The sequence below is a fragment of the Mesoplodon mirus genome (genome assembly GCF_964341445.2).
Source record: "Mesoplodon mirus genome assembly, chromosome: 1".
In the NCBI taxonomy this organism is placed as follows: Eukaryota; Metazoa; Chordata; class Mammalia; order Artiodactyla; family Ziphiidae; genus Mesoplodon; species Mesoplodon mirus.
Window position 1 is genome coordinate 24,106,318 of NC_138976.1, and position 15,858 is coordinate 24,122,175.

Genomic DNA, 15,858 nt, shown 5'->3' on the forward strand with positions numbered 1-15,858 from the left:
CAATGGCATTTGTTTTTGAGGGAATATTATTTTTAAAAGAATGCTAAGACTACACTTCCCATATTTTTTTCTGTAGGACCATCTTACTCCAGGATGGCAGTGTTTGAAGGGACATGGGTAACATCCAGTCCAAATACCACATTCACAGCTGAAGAGACCAAGGTTCAGAGAGGGAGGGACCTACCCAGGTCACACAAAGTTAGAGAGGTCAGGCAGAGGACGACAGGACCCTCCCCCCTCTTCCTACAACACATACTAAGTCACTAATCAGCCCTAGACAAATGAGGTAAAGAGTCACAGCTGACACACGCCTCGGTCCAGCCCTTTAGAATTACAAATATACCTAACGTGACCTTCCCTCGGAGGGAGAAGTTAAAAAAAGAATTCTCACAGAGCTATTCATTTCAGAAGTATAAAAAGGCTACATGCAGTCTGTTTTCCCAATGTTTGCCCTGCTAAAAACTACATCTGCATACGAATCTAGTTTGCATCTAATTTTTAAAAACATACAAAAGTGGTTATCTACAAACACAGTTCTTCCAATTCTTCACAAAGCAAAAAAGATCCATGACTTGACTTTTCCATCATCCTGTAATCAATGTTTCTAAGACCCTAGAAGAAAAGAGGGAAAAGAATTAGAGAAAAAAAGCCTGCTCTGTCATAGTCAACTATTAGATGTTAGATGGAAGGTGGAGGAAATGCCCCTAAATTTAAATCTCTCCCCAACCAGGAGTGGTGCTGGTGGGGAGCAGAGATGCCTGTGGGGGGTCTAGGAAATACATGTAAGGCCAATGGATGGGCATTTCAGGGAGGCAGATTCCAGCTTAATATGCAGAAGAACTTTCAACTATTGGAAAAATCCACAGATGGTGGTTTGTTGGTAGTGAGCTCTGTGTCCCTGGAGGTATGCAAGCAATAGCCGGCCAATTCTGCATGTTGTAGAGGGAACTCACAGACTGGGCTGTGGCAATGGTATTAAAATTCCATGGCTCTGGGCTTCCCTGGTGGCGCAGTGGTTGAGAGTCCGCCTGCCGATGCAGGGAACATGGGTTTGTGCCCCGGTCCGGGAAGTTCCCACATGCCGCGGAGCGGCTGGGCCCGTGAGCCATGGCCGCTGAGCCTGTGGGTCCGGAGCCTGTGCTCCGCAACGGGAGAGGCCACAACAGTGAGAGGCCCGCGTACCGCAAAAAACAAACAAACAAACAAAAATTCCATGGCTCTTTGTGACCCCTTTGAAAACTCATTTATAATAGACTATATTCATACCCTGGTATCATTTCTGTTTTTAAAATATAAATATATGTACTTATAAATTATACATATATTTAAAACATGAAACATACATACACACATATGTACATACAGAAGTATACATACAAGTGTACAGGACAAAAAGTCTCGATACTTGACTTTTTGATACACATATATAACTATACACATATATAAAAAACTAAAAGTTAAGTATCAGGAGGGCAACTTTAAGAGCCATCTCCTCACTGAATTCCTATTTGACGATTTTACACCTTACATTTTCCTCCGTGTTTCTAGAAGCTCTAACTACTTGCAGAGCTACAGACAAGGAAGAACCTGGGAATAGACCCATGAAGCTCAGACTGTCTTCTTTGCGGGCGTGTTTTCACCTGGGTGCTGTCATAGTGACCACGTCTGCTCTCTTAGCACCCTCACTGGGCGGACTTGGAGAAATAGAAAAAAAGAGGTGGTCTTTTTCACCTGACGGACACCCACAACACTCACAGCTCTTGACTTTGCATGCTAGTGGGAAGCCCAGCGTGATACGTGTGTGGAACATACCACAGGGTCTACCTGCCAATTTTGTAATATGTTCCTACTCTTGGTGTGCATTTCTCTGATTTCCTTGATTCATGTATTTTTCTTCTTATTTATTATGCATCTTATGATTCATCTCAATCTCCCATGACACAGGTGTACAAATACTGCAGATGACTTGGAACATGCACATTACCCCCTCACATGTGGTCATCTGGACCCGGGAAGCGGGCGGCTCTGTACTGGCTCCGATCCACCACGGTGACTGTGCCGTGCGACTGGGCCTCCCCGACCGCGTTGGCTGAATGGCACTGGTACACCCCCTCGTCTTCCTTCCTCAGAGGGTTGATCTAGAAGTTAAACAGGCAAGTTTGTACAGTCATATATGGCACAGCAAAATCACTTATTTAGTTCTTAATGATTCTGAACACTTACTCCTTTTCAAAATAAGACAGAGCTCACCCTCTCTTTCTCTTCTTGCCTTGGCTGCCGAGAAAGAGTTAAACTTCCTTCTCAGTACCCTCTCTATCCTGGCTCTCATTTTAATGTTTCCTCTGCATTTCTGCCTTTTACTGTGAGCTACCTGGTCCTTTTATTGAAGGTGATAGGTATAGATTCCAAGGAAAATACTGCAAACTAAAAGAACAAAACTCTACTGACCACAGAATAGCCCACAAATGCTCCCAATGGAGGCAGCCTTTACAAAATAACACCAGAGACAACCTTCCCCCACCTCTCCTTGTAATAAAAGGTGGGGGGGTGGAATACGCTTGATGTGAAAAAGCCATGGACCCAACTGCATTCTGAGTCTCTGAGCTGGGTGGAGAAGTTGCCCACGCTGGCCGAGATGGGGGTGGAATGAGGAGGACACCCTCAAGAGCCCGTCTCACAGCCCTGCAGAGGAGATCCACGGCAGCTCCCTCCTCTTACTTTCTCTCGTCATAACAGCTTCTCTCAACTGTGAGTCACTACAGACTGGAGAGGGTTTGTGCACCCCATCTCATTTTGATCCCATGGTGGCTGAAGGCGGAGCATCGTTATCCTCACATTACAGGAGACTCACAGGTAAGTCACAGACTGTTAGGGTCACTGGACATAGTCCAGTCCAAGGCCCTCTTTTTATGGTTGTGGACGCTGAAGCTCTGAGAGGTAGGGTAACTAGCCCTACGAGGGCCCCCATCTCGTCACTTCATCGCCCTTTCAAACACAGGGCGTTCCCTCTTCTCAGCCAAACTGCCACACGTGGCATAGAAGAGCCCTGGAGGAGGATGCGAATCTGCCATCTTCCCTCTTTATCAGCCATGTGGTCTCAGGCAAGTGTATTAGCTTCCTATGGTTGCTGTTGCAAATGACCACACGTTTAATGGCTTAAGACAACACAAATTTATTATCTACAGTTCTTGAGGTCAGAAGTCTGAATGGGTCTCAGTGGGCTAAACCCAAGGTATCAGCAGGGTTGCCTTCTTTCTAGAAGCCCTAAGAGAAGCATTCTAGAGGCTGCCTGCAGTCCTTGGCCTGTGGCCCCCTCTTGCATCTTCAAAGCCAGCAACAGTAGTTCATGTCTTCTGACACTGCCATCTCTCTGGCTCTCTCTCCTGCCTCCCTCTTCCACGTTTAAAGGACTCCTGTGATTATATCGGGTCCACCCAGATAACCCAGGATAAACTTATTAAAGTCAGCTGGTTAACAACTTTAATTCCATCCTTATTCCCCTCTTGCCACACAACATACCATATCCACCAGTTCCAAGGATTAGCACATAGACATCTTTCCAGGGCCATGGTTCTGCCTACCTCTGAAGATAACTTCTGCTCTCAGGGGTTATACTACCTGCCCTGCTTTCCTCTCAGTTACTGTAGGGTCCAAGGAGAAATGGATCAGAGTATTTGAAAGGTGTAACACGTTATAGAAATATAAAAGGTGCTTTATAAGGGCCAGTCAATAATAGCCAATAATCCTAAACAAATGAGATACTCACCAAAACCCGGGCCGTGGCTGCATGGTCAGAAGGGCCCCCTTGCACCTGGACAGCTATATTCACGTGGTCCCCAGGCAGGTCCTTCAGCACCTGGGTGCCCTCAGGAGACCGTGTGACCTACAGAGGACAGAAAAACCAGGAGTGATTTAGAAAAAGCATTTCTGGATAAGGACCACCCCACAGACACCCTCATTGTCTTCACCCTCCTGCTGACTTGAAGGCTGAGACCCTAGTATCTCTTACTCCTATTAAATGCCAGTTTCTTCCTAAGCCTAAATGTATGTACAGATAGTGCCCCCTGCTGGACTGCGAAGATGTAGACACCACCACTATCAGAATCTCATTGCCTTTCTCAGGGCTGTTGAGATAAGGGGACAACATATGCCAGTCTCTCAAAAACTGAACTGCAGAAAGATCTAGTTTTGGAATAGGATTGGGTCATTTGCCACCAGCCAAGTCTTTCTAAAACCCAGATCCAGTGAAGGAAGCTCTAACTTCATCCCAGCTGACCTAGGCTAGATAAACAGCAGAACTTCCTGGACAGCTAAGTGGCAGAGGGAGCAAATAGCAACACCCCTTCTCTGGGGAGAGGTTTGGGGTAAAGGTTTTGAGGCATAAGTCTGGAGGCAGAGGAGTGGAACATAGGTTTTTTTTTAATCCTCCAATTCACATATAAACACACACACCCTTAAAAAACATTTATACCCCCCCCCAAACACACACACACACAGAGAAGTTCTTGGATATAAATACCTTCCTCCATGTGACAACTGGGGCAGGCACAGCTCTCACCTCACAGGACAGGGACGCCTGTGCCCCGGTGACATTGTGAACACTCCGGGGTGGAGTGATGACCACAGGAGCTGGGAGAAGAAGACAAGGGAAGACAGCCTTGACCCTGATCAAGCCCCCCACATCTAAGATACCGTGCCTGCAGAGAGCATGTTGGGGCAGATGAGAGCTCCCCACAGAAAGGACATACTCATAGGCAAGGAATCATAGAAGAGAGTTTTCTTAGACCTGGAAGGATGCCTACTTGTTCCTCCTACATTGCCTTTGTTCTACCAACAGGAAAACAGGGATCCAGAGAGGAAAGGCGACTTCTCAAAGTCACCCAGCATGTCTGTCTGTGGTCTCATCACACTGCCTCCCAGGATCCCTTCCAGAACCCCAGCTGCCATCTGCTTACAGCTCAACTACACTGACCGTGTGCCAGGCTCCGGGAGGGGCTGGTGTCACTTCACCCACGGCAGAGTCTTCTACCAGATGGGCTTTTCTCCTTCCGCATGGAGAGCATTTCAAAGAATAACGCCACGCAGAACAGCTGCCCTCACTCCCTGCTGAGACCCCCTGCGGTTCAAGATGCTCATTTGCATATCACAGGCTCCACACACCTCCTCATCCCCATCCCCAAGGGCAAAACTGCAGGCATGGACACCGAGCCTCGCTGCATGGAGAAAGGTAATCAGGGAATCCAGCAATGTGGTGCTCGTCTGCCAGCATGCTACAGAAAGGACAGGGCGGGTGTGGGCTCGCTGGGTGGGACAGGAGAGCATGTGGCATTTGAGTTAGACATTCTTAGCTGATACTCCACTCTCTGCCCTTCTCCCTGTGTCTGGCATCTGCTCTGCTCAGACTGGAACTAAAAGAATCAAGTCCAACTGCTTCAGCTTTCAGGCCCTCCGTCCGGCCCTCAGTGTACCTGCCTGCCCTGCCCTGCCTTCCCTCTACGTGGAGTGCACCCCCAGCTCCCCATCCTGAGGGCCTGGGGGTGTGTCCTAGTCCAGGACCAGGGCGTCTGCCCCCTTTGACTTGCTGAGACCCAGCCTGCCTTGCAGTGCAGGTGCTTCATCTCGTCTCACAGACCCACCCTCGCAGCTGGCCCCGTGGGGTCTTGGGCAAGGCGCAGTGTGGAGGCTTGGTGAGGAGTATGCTCTCTGCTCAGGTTTGCTGTCTGTAAGATGGGGATAATACCCCCTGCGTCACAGGGCTGTTGAGCTGATCTTACCACGTGATGAGTGTGAAACTGAGGGTTTGAGTTAACACAATATGCAAGTGGGGGGCAGGGTAGGCCTGTTAAACAGATGACTCTGCGAAGAAACCCATGACAAAAGAGCAAACACATTCACCCTTGGGCCATCAAAATGCAGACTTCACGACTCTTGGGGTTTCACCTGGGGACTCATGGACATCCCTGCAGCCCTCCACAGGCCAGCCTTGGAGAGGGAAAGGGCCCTAGCCCAATTAGGTGGGGCTGCAATGAAAAAGGAGAACAAAGGGAGAGAGACAAAAGGCTGGAGCAAGAGCATGGAGGGAAGGAGTGAAGGGGCGCAGAAATGAGACTGGCCTGGCCCCTCCAGACTGACTGGGAAGCAGACCCTGTCAAACTGGTGCCAAAAAATCTCTGGGAAAGAGTCTTAGAGCTATGGAGTCTCAAACTGGAGGGGCCCAACTCCCCAAGAGCATGTGCCTGACTGTCTGTGATGGGCTCATCTAGTCTTCACTTGCATGCCCCCAGTGATGGAGAGCTCACTACCTATGAAGCCAGGTCCTTCTGTCCTTGGCTCTGCTGGTAAGAAAGCTTGTTCTCACCTGGAGCTAAAACCCACCTCCTGTAACTCCCACCTGTTGATCTCAGGGGTGCCCTCAGGAGCCCCACAGCACCCTGGGTGCCTCAAATGGCTTCCAGTGAGTTGAATATAGACCCTGCCCTCCTCACCACCAGGCTGCTTTCTTCCCCCTCAGCCTGATCAGCTCACTCCTTCAGCTGTGACCAATTGAACGCCCTCCAAGCACCACACTGCTACCCACAGCCCCGAGTGTAGCCAGTTCCCTGAATGAAATAAGGTTCTAGGCTTCTAACATTGCCCAACGTGACCCAGCCACCTGCTGACCGCTACAAAGAACCACAGCACCGCTGCTCTCTGGCGGAGCCCCATCTGCAATGGACGACAAAGAATGTCTAATTTATTCACATCCTCCTGCCAGCATTACGTCCTTTGGAGCCCAAACCAGTCGTCAAATGGCTCGCTGTGGGAACAATCAGAACTGCATCTTATTCCAAAGCCCTCAGTAGATTCCAAAGGGACACTCAATCAACATGTTTTACTTTCTTTCATGTAGAGTCATAAATTTTAAATGAGATTTCATCAATCCCTTTCAGGCCTAAATGAATAAGCCAGTAAATCACATTTCATCTTTCTCTCTCTTTGCATTTCCCTTTTTCCATAACTACAATTAAGAAAGACCATCTTGGAAATACTGCCTTTGCTACTAATTTCAAGGCAGAAAATAGCACTTCTTTTCCAAAAGAGCCCCCTGCTTTTGGTGATAAAGTGACGTTCAAATTTTGATTTCTTTTTAAATGTACATACAGTACATTCATTCCTTCTAGTATACAGTTCTAAGTTTTGACAAATGCATAGGCCGTGTAACCACCACCATACCCAAGATATAGCATTGTTCAGTTATCTTGAAAAATGTCCTCATATTGCTTAATCTGTTTTTAATTTTAACATCTGACTTTAAATTTAAAATACTTTTATCCATAATAGCTCTTTACAATCAGTCATCATTATCATGATAGTATTTTTTTTTTTTTTTTGCGGTACGCGGGCCTCTCACTGTTGTGGCCTCTCCCGTCGTGGAGCACAGGCTCCAGACGCGCAGGCTCAACGGCCATGGCTCACGGGCCCAGCCGCTCCGCGGCATGTGGGATCTTCCTGGAGTGGGGCACAAACCCGTATCCCCTGCATCGGCAGGCGGACTCTCAACCATTGCGCCACCAGGGAAGCCCCATGATAGTATTAATGGTAATAATATCACCCTTCTGCTTACAGGCTTAAGCCATTCAATCCTTCCAGCAATCTCCCCAGCTGCCAGATGGAGGAGCTAGCCAGGGTTACCCAGCCTTAAATAGCAGGGTGAGGCTATAAGCCCAGCGGTCTAGCTCTGAGCTCTGTCCCACACCATCCTGCCTTCTTCTAAAATGACACTTCCATGTCTGCTACTCCTTTCATCCTCACACCAGCCCTGTGAAGTAGGTGCTTTTAGCCCCACTTTACAGATGAGAAACCCAAGGCTCAGAAAGGTGAAGCACCTAGAGGAGTGAAGATGCAAACCCAGGCACACTGATTCCATTAATTCCACATGGATTTTTAAAGTGAAACATTTGTTAGCCATATGGACTCCATTCCAGAATAAGAAAGAGTTCCTTAGGGATTGTGTTGGGGGCCCCCAAGATAAGTCCCAGGATCAATGATTTGCTACAAGGACTCACAGGACTTGGCACAGTTTATTCACAGCTGGGATTTATTACAACAAACAGAAACAAAGCAACTCAGCAGAGGAAAAAGAGGCTCATGGGGCAAAGACCTGGGAAGCCAGGAGCACACTTTGAGGAGCCTCTCCCAGTGGAGTCACACAGGACGTGCCTAATTCCCCAGCAACGACTTGTGACAACACGTGTGGCATGCCCTCTACTAGGGAAGCTCACTAGATATTCAGTGCCCAGGGTTTTTATTGGGGTCCAGTCCCCCAGCCTCTGCCTCCTATGTACCAAACTTCCAGACTCCCAGAAGTAAAGCAGGTGTGCAACATAAACTATGCTGTTTGTACAGTGAGCTACTCTTATCAGTTCTGGAAACGGTGGGAAGCCTCCCCACATCCAAATTCTCAGACACCAGCCAAGGGTCAACCTCGCCAGCAGGGCTTTCTAACGATAACAGTCTCAGGCCTGCTATGTTTACTCTTCTCTGCACAGAAATGAAACTCTCCATAATCACCCCAGGGAACAGCTCTTGTGAAGATACCATTAAATGGGCAATGTGTCCTTAACCCTGGCAGGACATTCCCAGTCTTACTGTCCCCAAGGGCTCATTGAGTGTGGCGCTGGGGTCCTCCACATATGACTACCACAGGCAGGTTCAATCCTGTCTCTGCCACACTCCAGTTTCTTCTTTAAAATGGGCACAAGAGTCCATTCTCTCCACTGCCCTCTACATAGGCTGTTGTGAGGACAGTAACAAGACCTCTTGCCAACTGTAAAAGGCTTCCACGGAGGGACCTGAGGACTCCGCAGGTTGTGCTACCCCAAAGGGTAGTCTCCTCGAAGATGCCTTGCCTGCTCAAGACCCTCTATTGACCTCTGGTGAGTGGGCCTATCGGTCGGGCCCTGCCTGAAGGCTCCAGAGGCCGTGGCCCATAGCCCTCACTCTGGCGAGCCCGGGGCACAGCCTCTCACCTTACTGCTGCCCGAGCTGCCACACTCCTGGAAGAGCCAGGGCTCTCCTTTCTCCCTGCCTTTGGCAAGAGTCATGTGGCTTTCAGGAGGGAGGATGGTGTCTGGTCAGCCCAGTCTGTGAATGTGCCAGCTTTGTCTCCTTAGTTCTTCCTTGCTAAACACTTGTTTCCTTCTGCTTATATCAGCAACAGCCCTGGAAATGCTAGGATGGCACAAACCCACCCATCAGGTAACAGAGTAGTCACCCAGGTGGGCACTGGGGGTGGGCCAAATAGCACCAAGGGAAACTCAAATGCCCGGGGGCCTGGTCGCTAACCATTGGGCAAGTTGCTAACAATTTCCTCCTTATCTGCAAATGAGGATAATGACTGTGGCCCTACATCCTCCGGGGTGAAGAGAGAGAATGAATGTGACTGTGCTATTAACCCTGTGGATCTATACAAATGAAAGGGATCGATATTGCTAAGTGTGTGGGGATCTGTCCCCCCACCCCATCAACTGAGTGTCTTTGATGGCTGGAATGAAAGATCTTCCTTAATGCCTCTGAGATTTCTTTAAAGTTAATGGCGCTCGGGAAGGAAAGAATATCAAAAGTCATCCGCCAGGAACCCATCTGCTCGTGTGAAAAAAGCACACAACCAAAGACTTTAATAATCAACACACTGAACAGCCCTGATAATTTATGCTAATAGTCAACGTGAGGATGTGGAACCAGAAACAGCTTAATCCGGCTCCCTGCAGCCTACGCCTCAAGCCCCCTCCCTCGGCATGAAAGGCTTTTGAGCACGAGGCCCCCCCCTTCTTTGTCCCTCTCACAAAGTGGTATTCGCTGCCTCTCCTGGTTACCTGGTAACACTCGCCTTGCACAGACTGAGGTTTCTAAGTGCAGCTGGAATTTCAACCGAGGCGAATTTTCTAAGATTTTGGATCTCGAGAGCTCACTGAAGCTTCAGGGGCTCAGTGCCCCCACGGGCACTGGCACGGGACCCCATTCCTATTTAATGCAGGATTCAAAAACACGACCTCAACCTGCTTTCTGCAGGATCCCAACCTCCTCCCAATGCTAGCAAACAGTCAGGGTGCATACATGGAACAAAGCAGCCTTTTATTTTATTTTATTTATTTTTGGCTGCATGGTATGCAGGATCTTAGTTCCCGGAACAGGGATTGAACCCATGCCCCCTGCAGTGGAAGCGTGGAGTCCTAACCACTGGACCACCAGGAAATTCCCCCAAAGCAGCCTTTTAAATAACAATAACAATTACAGTATTGTTACTGATAATGACAGTAACAACAACGCCATGCCACCTTACTGTTGAGAAATGGAACTAATAACTCAGTACAGAATGAAGCGTCACCCTGCAGCATGGCACTCAAGGCCTGCAATAAGCCTGCCCCAGAGTACTCTGGGTATCATCTCCTCTGCCAACCATCCCACTGGGTACTGCCCACAGGTCCACTGTTCACACTCGCCCCAGGATCTCCTACCTCCTTGTATTCATTCATGCTGTGCCTCCCCATCCCCCCTTCTCAACCCAGGAATTTTCTACGCATCCTTCAAGGCTCCTCTCAGATGCCTCCCCTTCTGTGAAGCTATACCTGTTCCTCTCAGGAGCCATCACCTGGTGCTAAACAGAGGAACCAGCTACAAGCCTTGGGGGAAAAAAGGAAGGTGGATTCAGACTGAGAAACCCTGAAGATTCAAGGGTAGCCAATTTGCAGCACCTTCCTAATCAGATTGCCAGAGGGCTAGAGGTGCATGGCCCCATCTGAAAACAGCCAGGAAAACTCAGGCTGGAGCCCCACCTCAGCTGGGAACTAGTCATGTGGCTCCAGGGAATTCTCTTCTGCCTGCCTCAGTTTGCCCTTCTATTAAATGGGAGTGAGACCTGGCCAGGGTAGTTGTAAAAATCAAGGAAGAAGATGGAATGCAAAAGCGATTTTCAACAGCAAAGAATTATTCTTATGTGGGAACACAGTGGGTCTTCAATATATGTGTGTTGATCAAAGGATTACTCTCATTATTAGCATTTTGGGGCGTTTCAGAGAGTAGGAGGAAAGGTCAGAATTTAAGCCTGAAAACTGTTTCCAAATGCCCCTCAGAGGCATGGGTAAGAACACTTCCCACACTGCGGGAACCTGATATTTACGGAGGCCTCATTCCGTTAAAGTCAGGTGCTTGCTTATTGAAGGCACAGGTGAGGACTGAGGAGGGGTGATTTTATTACCAATATTGAAGCAGAACAGCTGCTGCTCTGACTCAGTCTGTTTCCCTTCAAGCGAGGTCCCCAGGGGCATTGTTAAAAAGTGCTCCTGCCAAGTCATCTGGATAAAGGATGGCTTGAGGGCAGCACAGAATGAGGTGCTGCCTTCCCTGGCTGGAAAAGATCCCCCGTCCACACCTTCATGCTTCACCAGGACACAAGGGCATAGGGGCCACACAAACATTTCAGGACAAAACGAGATGGGAAAACAGTGCCGGGGTCTGGATAGTGGCTGATGACACAATTGCTGGTAGGGAAGGAGAGCAAAATTCTGGGGAGGCCCGACGCCTGTCACTAATGGGATCATTAAGAGCAGCTTCTGAATTGCCTCTGTTTGGCCCCGTGAACATCTTTACTCCCAGGGCCTGTGCCTGGGGTGGGCTCAGAGCCCACAGATCAGAGTGGAGGGGCTGTCACATTTACTTGTCATTTGGTAATTTTCAATGAATTAGGGGTATGGGGCTTCCATCTGCCATCTGGCTGCACTCTGGTAACCATGACAACGGCCACCTGCCTGACTTAACACTATCAAGTCCTGTCCTGAAACAGTACTGAATAGGGTGCCGGGGACCCGGAAGCTAGCCAGGCTTTACAGATCACCCTGGATGAGTCCCCTGCCCCATGGGTCTCAGTTTCCTCTGCATAACAGCAGATTTGGTCTAAATGCCTTCAAGGCAGCTGTCTCTTAGGAACAGAATACCAGCCCAGGGAGGAATCATCTGAGACCATCAGCACCGGTTAGAGTCTGGGGACCTGGTCAGCATTTCTCATGTCTCCTGCATGTGAAGTGAAAGTGTTACCTGTCTGGAAACAAAGAGACCTGCCTGTGAATTAACTGCTGAGGAAAGCAGATTGTAAAAGCGGGTGACAGGAACGAGAAGAAAGGAGACAGGACTGTTTAAATGCCACAGGGCAGAAACAAAGGTTTGAAGTGGAGGAACCTCTACAGTGGCTCCACAGGGGCTGACACAGCCCCTGGAAGGAACCAGCCCAAGGCTGCAGCCAGGGAAACACCAGCCAGCTCTCTCCTTCACTGCGAGCCCCAACCAGGAACAGCCAGCGGTGACCTTCCTGTGCTTTGGGGGCTGCCTCAGACCCCACAGTGGGCAGCACATTATTTCCAAGTTTCCAGGGACAGGGGCCTTCTTGCCTTATCTCCAACAACCCGTTGGGTCTCCTGGACTTGAGGGCATCTAACTGGGATGCTTGTGGGGAAATAATACTAGAAATTTCCCAAGGCTGGAAAAGGCCGCCCCCACCCCCACCCCCCATCCCCCCTTAAGGCTTCCTTGTTAGAGCTGAAGTCATTACACTGACTGAAACATTTAGGTCTGGACTTGGTCTCCAGTCCCAGGCCAGAACCCCAAGCTGGGGCTCCTTGGGACTCTCCTGCCACAAGCTCACCTAAACTTGCCACTGGCCCCTCCAGGCAGCCTAGACAAGGGGCTTTTCTCCAAAACCTAATGGGCCAGCAGGGTGCTTTGCTGGGCATCCCTATACTGATATTTTGGTTTATTTCTGTTTGATTTTTTTAAAATTACATATAGAGGGTGAGCAAAGATGGCACCCATAGATGGTTTTATTGTGATGTGAATGAAGCTTACATTTCTAGGTCCCAAGCAATTAATCATCTTCTATTACTTTACTTAAAGTGGGACCCTCCAAATTATATAAGCCTTAGCCTCACAAAACCTGGATCTGCCCCTGATGGCACCATAATCTTTTCAGAGCTTAGGTCTCCCAAGGTCTTACCTGTCCTGGGTGGGGGCTTCCTCAAGACTCCCAGCAGGGCCCCACCCTACACTCACTGAGTCCTGGTGCTCTGATCCCCTGACTCCTGAGTCCCAGTCTGGAGCTGTAGCTCCCCCTCCTCCAGCATCTCCCTCCTCCAGCATCTCCATTTGCCCTCCCTCTTCATTCAAACAACCTACCTCCCGCCAGGTAAGGCCGGACCCCAGGGATTTGGACCCAGTAGGAACACCCTGCTCCCCAAACTCCCAGTCTCCTGGAGGCAAACATGCCAGGCCTGGAAATAACTACCAGCAATTACTTAAGTACCAAAAGGGACAGCAGGCTCATCAAAATTACGACCAACTCGGTGTCTGGTGTCTCCATGGGTTTGGTAAGGAAGGGTACAGGATGTGGATTCCTGCCCCGGCCTCCTTAAGTAACTGGCCAGGTAAAGAAAAACTGACCCGAGGGAAAACTGAGGCCCGTGCAGTGCTGTCCATCGCGGTGCACGGGGTCATCCTTCACCCCACAGCCCAGAGGGTCGGGGTCCCTCTTTCTTTACCCGCCCCAGCAGTGTAGGGCAGAAGCCGGACTCACCAAATTCGCAGGGTCCGTCCCGCGCCTTGTGCAGGTGGCCGGGGTGCGCGCGGGGCACCTGCCGGGCGCGCAGGCGCAGCGCGCAAACGCTGGGGTACGAGCGGCCGTCGGAGCCGCAGACGGCGCCGCGCTGCGCGCACACGCAGAGCCCAGTGCCCTCGGGCCCGGCCCCCGCGGCGCGGCTCGCGCACACCAGCCCGGGGCCGCAACGCACGCCGGCCCACCCCCCGCAGCTCGCGCCCTCGGCGCCCAGGCAGCGCGCGCAGCAGCCGCACTCGTCGCGCGCCGCGATGCTGGGCGCGGGGCAGCGCGCGGGCTCGGGACAGCGCTCCGGCCGGCACGGATCGCACTCGGGGCTCTGGACGCCCGCGCCGCGGAGCCCGAGGCCGGGTGCCGGCTGCGGCTGCAGCAGAAGGAGCAGCAGGAAGAGCACAGGTGAGCGTGGCATGGTCCGCTCTGGGACGGCAGTGGCGCCTCTGCCTGGAGCCAGCGAGCGCGGCGCCTCCACCCCGCCCGCCTCGCGGTCGCTGATTGGCCGGGCCTGCACCGCGGGGCTCCCGCACTCGGCTGCTCGGCCCCGGCCTAGCGCGTCCCGGTAGGCTCCTGGCCCGGCCCGGGTTCCGAGCTGGAGGGGTGTTCTGAGACACGCTCTCCGACAACCAATGGGCTCTTGGAGACCCAGTCGGGGCGGGAACTTGCCCGAGGTCGCTCTGGTAGAGCAATGATTGGATGTACGGTCTCTGGATCCGAGGCTAGCTCCAAGTACTACTCCACTTAATCCAGAAGGATTGCGCTCTTTTATTTTATTTTGCATTTAGTAGTTTTCTAAGTTTTATTTTAAAAAGGGAATATATAGTTTAAAATTTCAAAGTTTACAAATGGATGTAACTATGAAATGAGGGCTTCCCTTCCACCCTATGACTCAGTATTCCATCCCCCAGCTTCAAGAGGCTACACCTTTTATCAGGTTCTTGGGTATCTTTCCAGGAATTTTGTATGTTTATAAAACCACATATGATTGCATGGCCCCTCCCTTTAAACACACACACACACACACACACACACACACACACACACAAGCATGCTCTACACATTACTCTGCACTTGGTTTTTCTACCCACGGTATTTCCCATAGTTTCCCCACCTCTTACCATCTGTGAAACTGACCATCTTGTAAATACAATCAATGGAGTGGAGTTTAACTGGCTTTTTTCCGCCATAATGCTACATAAAGTCATGGTGCATCTCAAAGTCAGCAGTGACTTTGGCTGTGATGAGATTGTGATACATTTTGGATTGTCCTTGGACATTTTAACTTTGCAAAGTGTTTAACTGCACAAAAACGTAGTTATTTAACCAGTTGTTTTCAGTACTTTTGCTACTGCAAATAATGCTCAGATGTCCTGGAGCACAAGCGGCAGCGTATCTGTGACATAGTGGGGTGTGCGTGTTGGGAAGACGCAGTGGAACAGGTTCTTTCAGTCAGATTTTTATTCCTGTGGCCCCTGTGCTTGCGCAGAGTCAGACTCTGCACCCCGTCCATGGCCCAGTCCTGGCAGGGGTCCCAGACAAGAAACCCAAGAGAGTCTTGATTGCTGGAGTTTAATGTGTGGACAGATGAAGACACTGGATGGAAGGAAGGACTTGTTGACCAGACTTTACGAGTGGCTTTTCATGCCTTCACCCCCTAGCCTTCATTTGCCCTGTGCTGTTTTCTTTATTTTCTGAATTTCTAGAGATGGAGGAAGCCTCTTAGAGTCTGGGAAGACCAGCTACAGTACTCTTGTGTGATATCCATTTTGCTTTTTTTTTTTTTTTTTTTTTTTTTTCGGTACGCGGGCCTCTCACTGTTGTGGCCTCTCCCGTTGCGGAGCACAGGCTCCGGACGCGCAGGCTCAGCGGCCATGGCTCACGGGCCCAGCCGCTCCGCGGCATATGGGATCCTCCCAGACCGGGGCACGAACCCGTATCCCCTGCATCGGCAGGCGGACTCTCAACCACTGCGCCACCAGGGAGGCCCCCATTTTGCTTTTCAAGTTCCTTTCCAGTTTGCAGCTTTCAGGAGATGTCCTTATTCCCAAAAGGAGCCCCTGAAGAGGCCACTTTATGTAGTGGTCAGAGCAGGGCCAGCTGCCTGGCCTGCTCCAGCTCTTCCCTTGCAAGCAGATACATAGAACAGGTACAGGCAAGCACCATGGGAGTGGTGGTAGATGGTGCTAAGGACTAAATATAATAATGTTGGTATAGCACTCGACATG

At 50.3% G+C, this 15,858-nt stretch overlaps 1 protein-coding gene across 1 annotated transcript; it reads right to left on the reverse strand.

Annotated features, from left to right (window-relative positions):
* Positions 1 to 437: 437 nt before the first annotated feature.
* IGFBPL1 (insulin like growth factor binding protein like 1) lies at positions 438 to 14,048 on the reverse strand (the record flags this gene model as incomplete). Its single annotated transcript, XM_082612242.1, has 5 exons — positions 438 to 612; positions 1,993 to 2,138; positions 3,767 to 3,883; positions 4,520 to 4,629; positions 13,601 to 14,048. The coding sequence occupies 5 exons, from the start codon at positions 14,046 to 14,048 to the stop codon at positions 585 to 587; spliced, it is 849 nt and encodes a 282-aa protein (XP_082468368.1). The 3' UTR covers positions 438 to 584.
* Positions 14,049 to 15,858: the final 1,810 nt, after the last annotated feature.